The 13,119-nt window shown below is 44.1% G+C and overlaps 1 protein-coding gene across 1 annotated transcript in view; it reads right to left on the reverse strand.

Annotated features, from left to right (window-relative positions):
* LOC115088601 (CD109 antigen-like) overlaps window positions 1–12,503 on the reverse strand; it is a 220,564-nt gene extending 208,061 nt beyond the window's left edge. Inside the window, exon 1 of the mRNA XM_029596859.1 lies at window positions 12,380–12,503. Coding sequence (XP_029452719.1) covers window positions 12,380–12,453 — 74 coding nt within the window. The 5' untranslated portion in view covers window positions 12,454–12,503. The remainder of the gene's footprint in view (window positions 1–12,379) is intronic.
* Between the last annotated feature and the right edge of the window lie 616 nt (window positions 12,504–13,119).

Below are 13,119 nucleotides of genomic sequence, written 5' to 3' on the forward strand. Positions count from 1 at the left end.
TGGTAACAGTGATGAAGTACAGCATCAGAGCCATTTTCTTGTGGGACGTACAATTTTTGTGCCCTCACCATGATGGATTTAAGTGGGAACATGCTGGTAACCATTTTCGGATAAGCTAAAAATATCACACAAATTGTTTTTTGGACTTTGTTATATATGTGATCCGATGTCTAAGCTTGAAGATGTATTTCTGTGAAGTGGACCACAAGTCCAATTAGAACGTGTTTGATTGAACGTTGTAGTTGTTTACTAATAAAATCCAAGCACTAATTGTGGCACATTGTCTCACTTTCAAGCATGCATTCACAGATCTGAACTGAACTGTAATTGAACGAATATATACATCTTGGAGGGGCGGGGATCGGCAGGCTTTATTAAATAGAAGAGAACAATTTTGCATTTTTACTTTATGAGCAGTACAGTCTGAGAGGGCTCAATGAAGAAAATGAATATCACAGATGTCAATTACCATGGGGGTATTTCAAACATTCTCCATTGGTCACTAGTGTGTTTAAATAATACCTTGTTTCTGTGCAATTAAAACCCTCATTTTGAGAAATGAAGGTGCAAAGCAAGCTGGAACCTTAAAGATGGTGCAGGAAGTTGTGACTTTTTTGTTCTCCTGATGCAGATTTTCGAAACATGGTGACCATGTCAGGGTAAATCTTTTATTTCAAGATAAGTAGTCATCTTTTGTTGTTATGTGGTTTTGATGGTTGTTTTAATAGATGATAAAAAATGATGTGTATCCACAAGGACTGAGACCAATGATTATATAAGTGATGTAAATAATGAACAAACATTAACTTATATAGGTCCACATCAATGTATGAAGGTCACCTTAATTTTTTAAATAAATATATAACAATGATTCAGTTTTTTGGTAGGAAAGTTGGGAATGTAGCTTATTTTTTGTGCTTGGTTTTGAGATCTAATTATTGACCTAGGGTAGTTTGTTTTTCGTTAAGAACATAAACCATGTTGGGTCAGGAAAAGGCTCAACTGAACCCAGCACACTGTCTCTGGCAGTGGCCAACCCAGATCTCTAAGAAGTACCCAGCAGATCCCAAAAAGAAGATCAATCTCTTGTTGGCCACTCCCAGGGTTAAGTGACGGTTTTCCCCATGTCTACCTGGCTAATAATTGTTTATGTACTTTTCTTCCAGGAACTTGTCCTAACCTTTTTTAAACTCAGCTATGCTTCAAGATGGAATATTTCAAAATGCTGATGCTAGTGAAAAAGCCAAGATCAACATATTTGCTGAAACTGCTGAGAACTGTCTATAGCTCCTATGTGCATGCAGACATTGCAATGATACTCTCCTGTTTTCCTCCTCTTTTCAAAAATCATGGGATACACATTTCTTTGCAAAACCAAAATGCATGCTGGGTGGAAAGTTACAGTGACTGTGTCCAGAATATACACACTGGGGCAGATTTTTAAAGGGTTACGCGCATAATATACGCGCGTAACCCTTTTAAAAGCCTCCTGCATGCGCCGAGCCTATTTTGCATAGGCTCGGCGACATGCACCAGCCCCGGGACGCGCGTATGTCCCGGGGCTTGAAAAAGGGGGGGGGGGGGGGGGGGGGAGCGGGGCAGTCCGGGGGCGGGGCTGGTCCGGAGCCTCCAGGCACACGGCCATTTGTGCTGTGCCTGGGATCGTGGGCCAGCCGTCGCGTGTAACCTACGCCTGCCCGGAGGCAGGCGCAACTTCGCGATCAAAGGTAAAGGGGGGGTTTAGATAGGGCTGGGGGTGGGTTAGGTAGGGGAAGGTGGGGGGTGGCGGAAAGAAAGTTCCCTCCGAGGCCGCTCCGATTTCGGAGCGGCCTCGGAGGGAACAGGGAAAGCCATTGGGGCTCCCCTAGGGCTCGGCGCGTGCAAGGTGCATAAGTGTGCACCCCCTTGCGTGCACCAACCCCGGATTTTATAACATGTGCACGTGGCTGCGCGCACATGTTATAAAATCGGGCATAGATTGGTGCGCGCCGGGTTGCGTGCACAAATCTACGCCCGCGCCTAAGTTTTAAAATCTGGCCCAATGTGAGCCAATGTGAGCAGAGATGACATCAGCTGTGACCATGATATTCCCTGAAGGTTAGCTACACCTCCAGAGGCATATTTATCTTTCTCCCAAGAACATCACTTTAAAGAGGCTGCAAGGCCAATGAAAATCCCCCCCCATCCTGTCTCTTAAAATCCCTGAGAGATCTAGCGGCTTCCCATCCATACACAAATGTTGAAAAAAAAGATTGGCACTCTATAAGCCTCTCTCCCTCAAGCCCCATCACCATGGAAAAAGTGTCCCCTTTTTCCAAACCCCCACCTTCACTTTCCTGGACCTCCCCAGGCTTACCAGAAACTCCCTGAGGATCTAGTGGCGGCAGGAGCGATCCTCACTCACTCCTGTCCCATCGGTGCCATTTTTTTAAATGGTGTTGGCTGACTCTAAATGCTCCTGCCCCCACTAAACTCTCAGGGAGTTTCTAGTAAATCTGGGGGGCCAGGAAGGTAAGAGGGGGGTTTGGAAAGGCAGCATTTCTTTCCATGGGGATGGAACATGAGGCGGGCACATTTTTTTTTTTACATCCAGGCACAGGAATGGGTAAGGGGGGGGGGGGGGGGCCAGTAGACCCCCAGGAATTTTGAGACTTAAGGGTGTGGGGAGGAATTTTCATTGAACATTTAGGCCCCCCCGTAGGATTTACGCGCGTAGGTGGGGTCACGCGCGCCGAGCCTATTTTACAAAGGCCCAGCGATGCGCGTAAAGCCCCCGGGACGCTAAACCCCAGGGCTTCGAAAAAGGGGCGGGGAGGGGGCAGGGTGGAGTGGGGCCAGAAGCCTCCGGCACAGCAGCCATTTGCCGCTGTGTCGGAGGATCGCGTGCCGGCGAGCGCAACTGGCGCCGGCCCAGAGGCAGGCGCAAGAGGTAAAATAAAGGTCGAGGGGGGGGTTAAGGATAGGGCTAAGGGATGGGAAGGTTAGGGGAAGGGAGGTTAGATTAGGGAGTTAGGAAGTTCCCTCCCAGGCCGCTCCGAAATCGGAGCGACCTGGGAGGGATCGGGTGAAGGCCGCGGGTGTCGGTGCGCGCAGGGTGCACAATTGTGCACCCCTTTGTGCGCGTTGACCCCCGATTTTATAACATGTGCGCACCTGCACACGCTTGTTATAAAATTGGGCGTCTACGTGTGCGCGCCGGGTAGCACACGCACATGGACGCCTGCGCACAATTTCTTAAAATCTACCCCTTAGTACATCACATCTGCCCCTTTAAGAAATGGCAACTCTGGGATTGGTGGCTAACACCATACCTAGCCCTAGGGGAACTCATAAAATTCCCGGCTGCAGTTTCGTGAATCTTGCAGTAATTTACTTACAGAATAGGATGGAGGACATTGGCCAGCTGAAACCATTTTGAAAATGGCAGCATCAGCTTGGAGCCCTAGGGAGAACTGTGGGCCCCACTGGACCAACAGGGCTGGCTAGGTAAGGGCTGGGGGTTCGGAAGGGTTTGAGGTCCAGGGTAAGTTTCACAAAAGGGGAGATGTTCAGGTAGCAGGTTTGGGGCCTGTGCTGGGGAAAGTCACCTTGTAAAACTTTATTTTTCTTTTTACTTTGGCTGCCTCAAAGGGCAGGAGGACAGGGAGGTCGCTTGAGACCTTCAGAGTTTTGGGAATACTTGGCAGGTTATTCTTCGGGCCAGCCCATTCAGGCCACATAAATGTCAGCACTGGAAGCACTGAGACACATTTTAATGTCCTGATGCTCCCAGGGAAAGTTAGCTACAGATCGTGAGTTGTAGCTAACTTTCATTAAAATAACACGGATTGCAAATTTGAATGCAAGCTGCTTTATTTTAATTGCATCAGATTTGACTAGTAATGAGCTGATTTGCATTTACAGTACTTGCAGGTAAATAGATTTTTACCATTATCATGTTGCACCAAGTTTATGGGGCTCAAGGTAGCACGTGGAATTTAAAATATCACGCGTTATCACGCATTAGGCCCTTTAATGCACTGTGTAATAAAGCCTAATACAGTGTAGTAAATGACCTCCTTAGTGTGTGAGCCTTTGGGATCTCCAATAGATGGCCCTAGTCAAAGACCTGGGTAAGTGCAGGAGTGGAGCAGGCCACTTGTCTAAGCTCCCCCTGTGTGGTGGCACAGTGGTAGGCTCCTGCCTGTGCAGGCAGGTTTAAAGATTTGGGTGGCATTTTGAGTTATCCTTTGGATGAGTAGGAGCTGTTTTCCTTTTGGTTTTTCCCTGTTTCTGGTGGGCTAGGCCTCACAACCCTGGCTACACAGAATAGAAAGGAGGAAGTTACCTTGCTAGTACACATCTTCTGGTGAGGTTGCTTCAAGTTTTGTGTTCAAGAGAATTTTGGATTTTGATTTCTGGGATTTTTTTTTGTAAATCCCTATTCCTGGCTCACAGAACAGAACTGGGGGAAGGATATGGTAGAGAAGATCTGCTGTCTCCATCTCACAGTGATGACTTGCCACAGGATAACCACAATTTATTTATTTATTTTATATTGTTTTATATTTTTGTGATGTTTTTCCCTTTATGGTTTGGCAGGGGGAATTTTTGCCTCCCTGTCCAGAAATAAGAAAAGAAAGGAATATTTACTTCTGGGTAGAGAACTCGAAATGTCCTCTGAGAAGAAACTAGGTTGCCATTAGGAAAGGAGAATCAAGAGTAAGAGTATTTTCATCTGAATATTCCAGATATACATATACATACAGGGATACTGCTCAATTTACAAAATGCAGGCATAACTATAGGAGCACCTACTTATGCGTGTATATAGTGAGTTATACACACTATTTGCGTTATAGTCCACAATTCAGTTGCTTAAAAGCAATCTACATTTTGGCACTGTAGATATTTCCCTGTCCCCAGAAGGCTTACAATCTAAGGGAAGTCACAAAGTAGTGGTAAATGACCTTTGTCGCTTTGTGACTTTGCAGTATTTTTTCCTCTAGTAAAATCTGGCAGAAAACAAAAATGAAAGCAGCAAATGACCATCTTACAACTCACTGCCCCTGAAGGTAGCCTGCTGTTAAAATAATGTTTAAATAAATTTGAAATTTGCCACCTGCTTCCACTCATCTCCTTCAAAACAAAAATCCAGACCCAAAGGCCGGGACCCGCACCCCTCAAACTCCTCCACTACTCGCAAAGTAGGCCCTGCTGGTTCAGTGGGAGCCCAGAGCACACCCTAGGATCTGGGCCCAATAGCATCCAAGTTTCAAAATGGAGCACGTTAGGTGCAAAGGCTGTGTGGTGCCATTTTGAAACATGGCTGCCTCCAGGCCTGGAACCCAGGGTGTGCTCTGATCTCCCACTAGACCACCAGGGCCTTCTTTGTGAGTAGTGGGGAGGATTCAGAGAGTGAGGGTCCCGGTATCCAGGAGCTGGATTTTTGTTTTGAAGGGGAGGGGGTTGGGGGTTGGGGAACTTGGTGGCAATTTTTAAACTTATGTTTATTTTTTAATAATGGGCTGACTCCAGGTTCAGTGTGAGGTCTATGAAGACCCCTGAATTTTTGAACCTTTTTGGACCCCTTTACGCCATGTCCCCAACTTTTGAGTTGCAGCTGTCTTCAAGACAATAATGTGGCTTGTGATTTTTTTTGGCTAGCCATGATATTTGATTTGCATGGTTTTGATTAGTAATAAGCTGATTAGCATGCATATCAGCTCATTTAAATAAGCATGATGCCAGAACTGAAATAATGCAAGATATTTCAATAGCTCACATTAGGTCATTTATTGCCTGATAAATGGCCTAACATGGCTTAGTGAATGAGCCCCTAAGTTTGTACCTGAGGCAATAAAGAATGAAGTAATCTTTCCAAGATCACAAGGAGCAGTAGCAGGTTTATATCCTGCTGCTCTAGCCAGTGGGCTACTCCTCAATTATTGATAATTGTACTTTAAAAATTCACTTATGTATTTGTTTTGTTGCTCAGTCTGTGTACACATTACCTCCTGAACAAATGAACATAGAGAAATCACATTTTCAGGATAGGTATATCTACAGAAAATGAGAAGCCAAAATAATGATTTCTCAGAAAATGTATGTAGGTAGCCCAAAAAAAACCCAAAACAAAATGAAGAGCCATTCAATCTAAAGCAACCAAATTTTTAGGATAGGTATGTCTATATAAAAGCTAGGAACTGATATAATGTTTTCCCATAAAACTTATGGATGTAGCCCAAAATTGAAAAAAAAGATAATAATGCAACTAGTCCAAAATTAAAAGAAATGAAAAAAAAATTGTAATCAAAAAATTAAAAACAAATCCAATAGAGAATCACGTTTCTCAAAGCAACCATCATCAGTGGACTTCCCCCTTATAAATTAGTTCATAAATTTGGATGGCCCCACCCAGGCATGCTGATGGGCCCCACTTAGAACAAGTTATAACATGTTTTACTGTCTTTATCCTTTCTTTAGAAAAACAGCACTTACATGAACTGCTCTGCAATTCTTTGCTCACTTGTTCTTATTGTAATGCACTAGTACTGTTTCAGATCAATGTTTCTCAACCAGTGTGCCTTCAGACTTGATCAGGTGTGCCAGGGAAACGTCACCACTGCTTGATGCTCAGATCCAAACCAGCTCAGCTCCTTGCAGCAACAAGTCCCCAGCAGTTGCTCTAAGATGTACGAGCTCCTTTCTCAGAACATGAGTAATCATGCAGGCCTCTTCTTCCTACCCGAATAATGGCCTGTCAGTGATTCCTTCCCCACCACCACCCTGAGTTAAAATGTGCGTTTAACCAATGTGCTGGACGCACATTTTAAAGTTTATGCATGTTTGCATTTGCATAACACTAGCTAACTGCATCAAGGAGTTAAAAAATATTTTAAGCTGAGCATTAAAACCGTGTGCTGAAATCAAGCACACGATGTGTTAATGCTCAGCTACCTGCATTGGCCTGTGTGTGAGATGGGGAGAGTGTGCACTGAGCACTGCATGTGACTCACTCTAAGTGGTCGGAAGAAGCAGCAGCAGTGAAGGAGCTCTGGCAGCCACATGCAGCAGCCAAGGTAATTAACTGAGCCAGCTGCTGGCCTCACGCTGACTTCTCCTTTTTTCTTGCCATGTATGCAGACACAACTGGCCCATTGTGACGAGTTCATGTGTGTTTCTACCCACTACAACTTAACATTTTTATAGTGCAACACAACATACGCAGTGCTTTACAAAAACCCGCTCACTAGAGCTTACAATCTAATAAAACCTCTCTCCCTTTGTTTCAAAATTTGGAAGAGAAACTGGTTGGGCTTTCAGTGCTTCTCTAGCTCTTCTTTTGACCATACGAGTCCTTTCCATGTCCTTGCCGTATGGAGGTTGGTGTGCCACACAATATTTTTCTTAATGTAGGTGTGCCTTGGGCTTGAAAAGGTTGGGAAACACTGCTTCAGGTGATAGTAGTGGCTTAATTGCATAGTATCTTTGTGAGGCCTCATCCCCTTCCATGGCAGGAGGAAGAGGAGGCGACCTTGTCTCTCAAAAAACTAATAGAAAAGTTGTGGTGTCCAAGGAAAGTTTGCCTTGGTACCAGAAGGAGTGTGGCATGGAAGAAGATGAGGTTACACAGGATTATTCAAGAGCTACAGCTTGCCTGCGCTGGTTCACAAACAGAAAGCGTGCAGAGCTGCAACTAACTGAGGCCAGCGTGCCCTCCGCTACGGGCTGGCAGGGCCGGCGCAAGTAATAGGCGGGAGTAGGCAGTCGCCTAAGGCGCCAGGAGTGGGCGGGGCGGTATAGGAGGACACAAGGGCACCATTTTTCAAATGTGCACAGGAGTTATGTTAGCGGCGGCGGCTGGAGGTTTGGCGAGCAGGAGAGGGAGTACACGATTTGGTGGTTCAGAGTAGCGAAGAGAGAGAGAAAGAAAGAGCGAGAGAGAGAGAGAGCCATGTGACACTGTGACGTCCCCACCACCTAGGGGGGGCAGCAGACTTTCATACCAGCACCGGTGGCTGGAGCTAACATTTACCTCCTAGGCAGAATACATAGGTGTCACATTAACAAAATGCATTTGAAATATTTTACCAGAAAGTTACTGGAAGATGAGCACATAGTACACTTAAGCCTGAGGCTTTGCATATCTTATATTTGAAATGTGTCTATTATGTGCATAGTGTTTCTTGAAAGAACACCCTCTTGTCCAGGGCCGGTGCAAGGGTGTTAGGTGCCCTAGGCGAAACCTCTGCCTTGTGCCTGCCTCCTCCCTCCCTCCCCCCGACCCCAGCCCCATTCACTGAGACGCTGCTCGTGGCCCACTTTTCTCAGCTGCGAGCAGGATAGGCACTGCTTGCAGCCAGCCGAGGCTCTACTCCACTTGGTCAAGAGCAGGATAGGCTCTGCTCGCGGCCCCCCCCGTGGCTGCTCTTTGCCACCTCCTAATGATTGGTGCCCTTGATGACTGTCCAGTTTGCCTAATGGGACACACCGGCCCTGCTCTTGTCCAGTTTCTGTCTCCAGGATCCAAAAAGACTTCCCCAAAGTGCCTATTAGAGTTTAGTACTGGTGCTCTGAGCTTAGAAAAACAAGCTCTCCATGATGGCCTGGCATGCCTAGAAACTAAGATACAATAACATTATATTTGTATTTCATAGTGATGCAGCGAAAAAAATGCAGAGCTGGTTAATGATCTCAGTTTCTTTCCATATCTGCTCATTCTTTTGCATTCCTGTTTTGAGTTTGTTTTTTGCTTTGCTGGTGTCTCTCCTTTTGTGACCGTGCGCTGTGAAACTTTTAGATTGTGGTTTGCTGATTACTGCATATTTTTCCTACTCCCTTCCTTGACTGTAGCTTTTGGAGTAGCCTGTCATTATGTTCAAAATATCTAAGAGAAGAAGAAATCTCAATGCTGTTCCAATATTATATATATATATATATATATATATGCATTTGTATTTTTTCATACTACATTTTTCAGTTACAAACTATTTTCAAAGTTACATCTCTGTAATTCTACAGACAATTTCTGTGTCTACAAATTCTTAGAAAAAAATTCAAATGCTGGGATACAAGCAGTGCCCCCAATTTACTGAGGCAGATTTGTCAAGATTCTACAACGAGAGTTAGCAAACGCTGTGGCAGATTTTTTTAAAAATCTGTAAATTTGCATGATTTTGCATATATTTGCTTATTCCCCCTTTATAAAATAAAGTCATTGCCTGACATTTCTAAGTCCAGTTAATTTATTTGATCTTTTATTAGAGATAAAGGGATATTAGTGATTGCTGCTGGGGAGGAAGATGGGGAAGGGATCTGGAATTGGGGAGAGCAGGGATCTGAGGAAAAGGGATCTCAGAGGGGGGAAAATGAAGAAGGGATCTCAGGCAGAAGAGGTAGCGAGATAAAGGATGAGGAGGCTAGAAGTACAGAGGGAGAAGGGAAGAGAATGGGGATCCCAGAGAGGGAGAGAGAGAGGAAGGGATGATACACTCACACCACTCCCCCCAACATTGATCCTTTGTCTCACTTACACTCCACACTTCCTTCAATCCTCTAACTCACATCCCCTCCGATCTTCTCACTTTGTATCTCTGCACACACGCCCCTCCAATCTCCTCATTCACACCACACAGGCCTCCCCACATTTCCTCAATGCTCTCTTTCTCTCACTCCCTCCCGACTCCCTCTCTCTCTCTCGCCCCCTCACAATTCCCTCACTTACACTCCACATCACCTCCAATCCCCTCACTCCCTCCCTACTCCCACATCCTTTCTCACCCTCCCACCCTACCCTACCCTCACTCTCTTGCTGCCCTGCACCTCCATTCCCTCTAAGGAGGGGGATCTAGGAGGGAGATGGACAAAGGATCTCAGATGAAGGATCAGAGGGATAGGAGATCTAGGCATCATAGTGGATAATACTTTGAAATCATTGGCTCAATGTGCTGTGGTGATCAAAAAAAGCAAACAAAATGTTAGGAATTATTAGGAAGGGAATGGCAAATAAAATGGAAGATGTCATAATGCCTCTGTATCGCTCTATGGTGAGACCGCACCTTGAATTCTGTGTACAATTCTGTGAAACTAATTATATTAATTGTATTTGTTATTTTTATTATGTATGTATTTTATGTGCATCACCTAGGCCTTTCAGTGTTAGGCGATTAATAAATTTTAATAAATGAAATGAAAATATAGTTGCACTGGAGATAGTACAGAGAAGGACGCCAAAGTGATAAAGGGCATGGAATGACTCCCCTACGAGGAAAGACTAAAGAAGTTAGGGCTGTTCAGCTTGGAGAAGAGACGGCTGAGGGGGGATATGATAGAGGTCTACAAAATCATGAAAGAACTTGAATGGGTAAATATGAATCAGTTATTTACTCTTTCAGATATTAGAAAGACTAGGGGGCACTCCATGACTTAGCAAGTAGTATATTTAAAACAAATCAGAGAAACTTCTTTTCCCTCAATGCACAATTAAGCTCTGGAATTCATTGCCAGAGGATGTGGTTAAGGAAGTTAGGGTAGCTGGGTTTAAAAATTATTTGAATACGTTCCTGAGTGAGAAGTCTATAAACTGCGATTAATCAATAAGGAATAACCACTGATTGTTACCAGTATTAGTATGTTGGGATCTATTTAATGTTTGGGTACTTTCCAGGTATTTGTGACTTGGATTAGGCACTGTTGCAAACAGGATTCTGGGCTTGATGGACCCTTGGTCTGACCCAATATCTTATGTTCTTATGAGATGGAGCAGAGATGGAGCAGAGATGGAGGGTATGAGGAGAAGGTAAATCTGGAGCAGGGGAATGGGGAATGGGGAAAGGAGAGGAAAGGAAATTGGTCTCATAAAAGGGAACAATAAAGAGAGGGCATCCTGGATCGGGTGAGAGAGGAAGGATGGAACCGCTTTCAAGCTTCTTCACAATGATCCCGTTTCTCACTGATTCTTACACAGACGCTCCACACCACTTTTAATCATGCCGCTCTCACACACATTCCACATGTCCACTGATCTCCTTCTCTATTCCACACCCCCCAGGATCCCCTCCTTGCCACACCCCCTTCAATACTTTCCCTCACTTCCACCCCCACATCCCCTCAGATCTTTACATAGCGCCCACACTAAAACTATGTGTGCCGATCCAGGCTTCCTTAGACTAGTGCATAGCAGCAACAACATGGCTCCTCAGGCTGTTTCCTCTTCTTGTGCAGATTGGAACCAGAGTTGTATTTTGAATCACAGGAAGAGCGACAATTTGGCCCAGGATGCACGGAAACGGGGGGCAACCCCAATAGCCATTGCTATGCCCTAATCTATGGAAGCCTGGATCGACACACGTGGGTGGGGGATGAGGGCAGAACATATGTATCGGCCACTGGTTTTGTGTGGTAAATCCATGGAGAAGAAGTAATTACACAAGAAGGACTGGATTTTGCAGCCTTCCTATGGCTATGGTAATCACAGGTATATGTCATAGTTTTCAGTGCCATATGATTCTGGCAATGTAACACAAATTTCTTATGAAGGAGCTTTCATCAGCTATGCACCCCAGTGAGACATTCTGTTTTCACAAACTAATGTAATAAGGGGCTCCCTACAGGCCCAGTACATCACTGCATGGATTATCCTGATGCTAAACATTTCATATAACACCTTCTACAGGTTAGTTTCCAGAAATTATGATCAATCAACTACAATATATCCTTGTAAATATGAATTAATAAACAATAAAGCAAAGTGTACTTGTGCAAAAAAAATTGAGGAATACTTTGAAAGGGTGCTCCATGAAGCCAAAGCACAGATGTTATCAGATATATATATAGAGAGAGAGAAAGAGAGAGAGACTCAGGTTGCTCGCTCTAATTATAAGAGAATATTATAGTAGTAATTTAATATAATGATGCTTAGCAATGTTTTGGTTTGCTTAATAAAATGATGAAAGTTCCACTATGGAAATGAAATGTTGATAATCATGACCAATAAATGGTTTGTTTGTTTTTTTTAGAATTGGTATGTCCAGTTTGCATGTATATCTAACATGACTGTTATATCTTAAGGTAGCATTTTGTTGTGGATGATGTAGATAATGATGAAAAACAGCTTTCACAGAAAAGCAAAAACAGAAAGCATGCCATGTTTGCTCCTTTTGGCATAGTAATGTTTTCTTTTTCTATGAAGTACTGACCCCACTAATTTGCAAACTACAATCTGCCTTTCAGGCTGGAAGACTGTTAAGTAAAAGGTCAGATTGCATATTCTTCCCTTCCTTAAAAGCTATCTCAATTGCACTCCAGTCTAAAATTGTTATGTTCTGCATAAGAGGGGAAAAAAACAGCTTAACCAGCAAACACAGAAGCAATTTCTTCTTTTTCTTAACTGACCTACCTGGCAGCGCAGGCACAGGATAAGAGAAGAATGAGAAGGCATTGCTCCAGGAGCCGGGCCCACAAAGGCTGCATCGTGCTGGCTCCCTGGTGAAAATATCTGCTCCTGCGTGCTCAGGAAGTCCTCTGACATCTGGCAGGGATTCTGCACTGCTCTAGGACATTTATGCCTGAACCCTGCCTTCAGGAACTTTGAAGGAAATTATACCCTATCCAACAAGGTGGAGTATAAAAACTGAAACAAACAGAGGAAAACAAAAAAGCCTTGAGAAAGACAGTGTTGTGTCACCTTTCTTGTCAGGTCTTGTAATACTTCCTGTAAGCAGAGATAATGAACACTCTGCTCCTATTCCCTATTGTTCAAGATCTGTTTTTTCATCCTTAGTTCCTACCTTTCTAGGAAGCTTAACTTGAGGAGTCCAAATAAATTGTCCATCAGCAGTACTGTTCCCTTTCACCATGCTATATAAATTTTGCACAGAGTGGGAGATATTTTCAAACTGTGGACAAGCACCCATCTGCTTTTCCTTTGAAATTTATCACAGGAACAAAGTACCTGTGGACTTTGGTGCCTTCTTTTAGTGCAGGTAGATTTTCCTTGGAAAATAATGTGCATACATTTGAAAAAGTATCAGGGATTGAACCTGCAGGAATTAAAGGCTAGGGGATTTTGCAATGGAGCCACAGGGCCTCCTACCTAATAAGAATCCTATAGAAACCTTGAATCCATAACAGCGTTAG

This window comes from Rhinatrema bivittatum, chromosome 3 (assembly GCF_901001135.1).
Source record: "Rhinatrema bivittatum chromosome 3, aRhiBiv1.1, whole genome shotgun sequence".
Lineage (NCBI taxonomy): Eukaryota > Metazoa > Chordata > Amphibia > Gymnophiona > Rhinatrematidae > Rhinatrema > Rhinatrema bivittatum.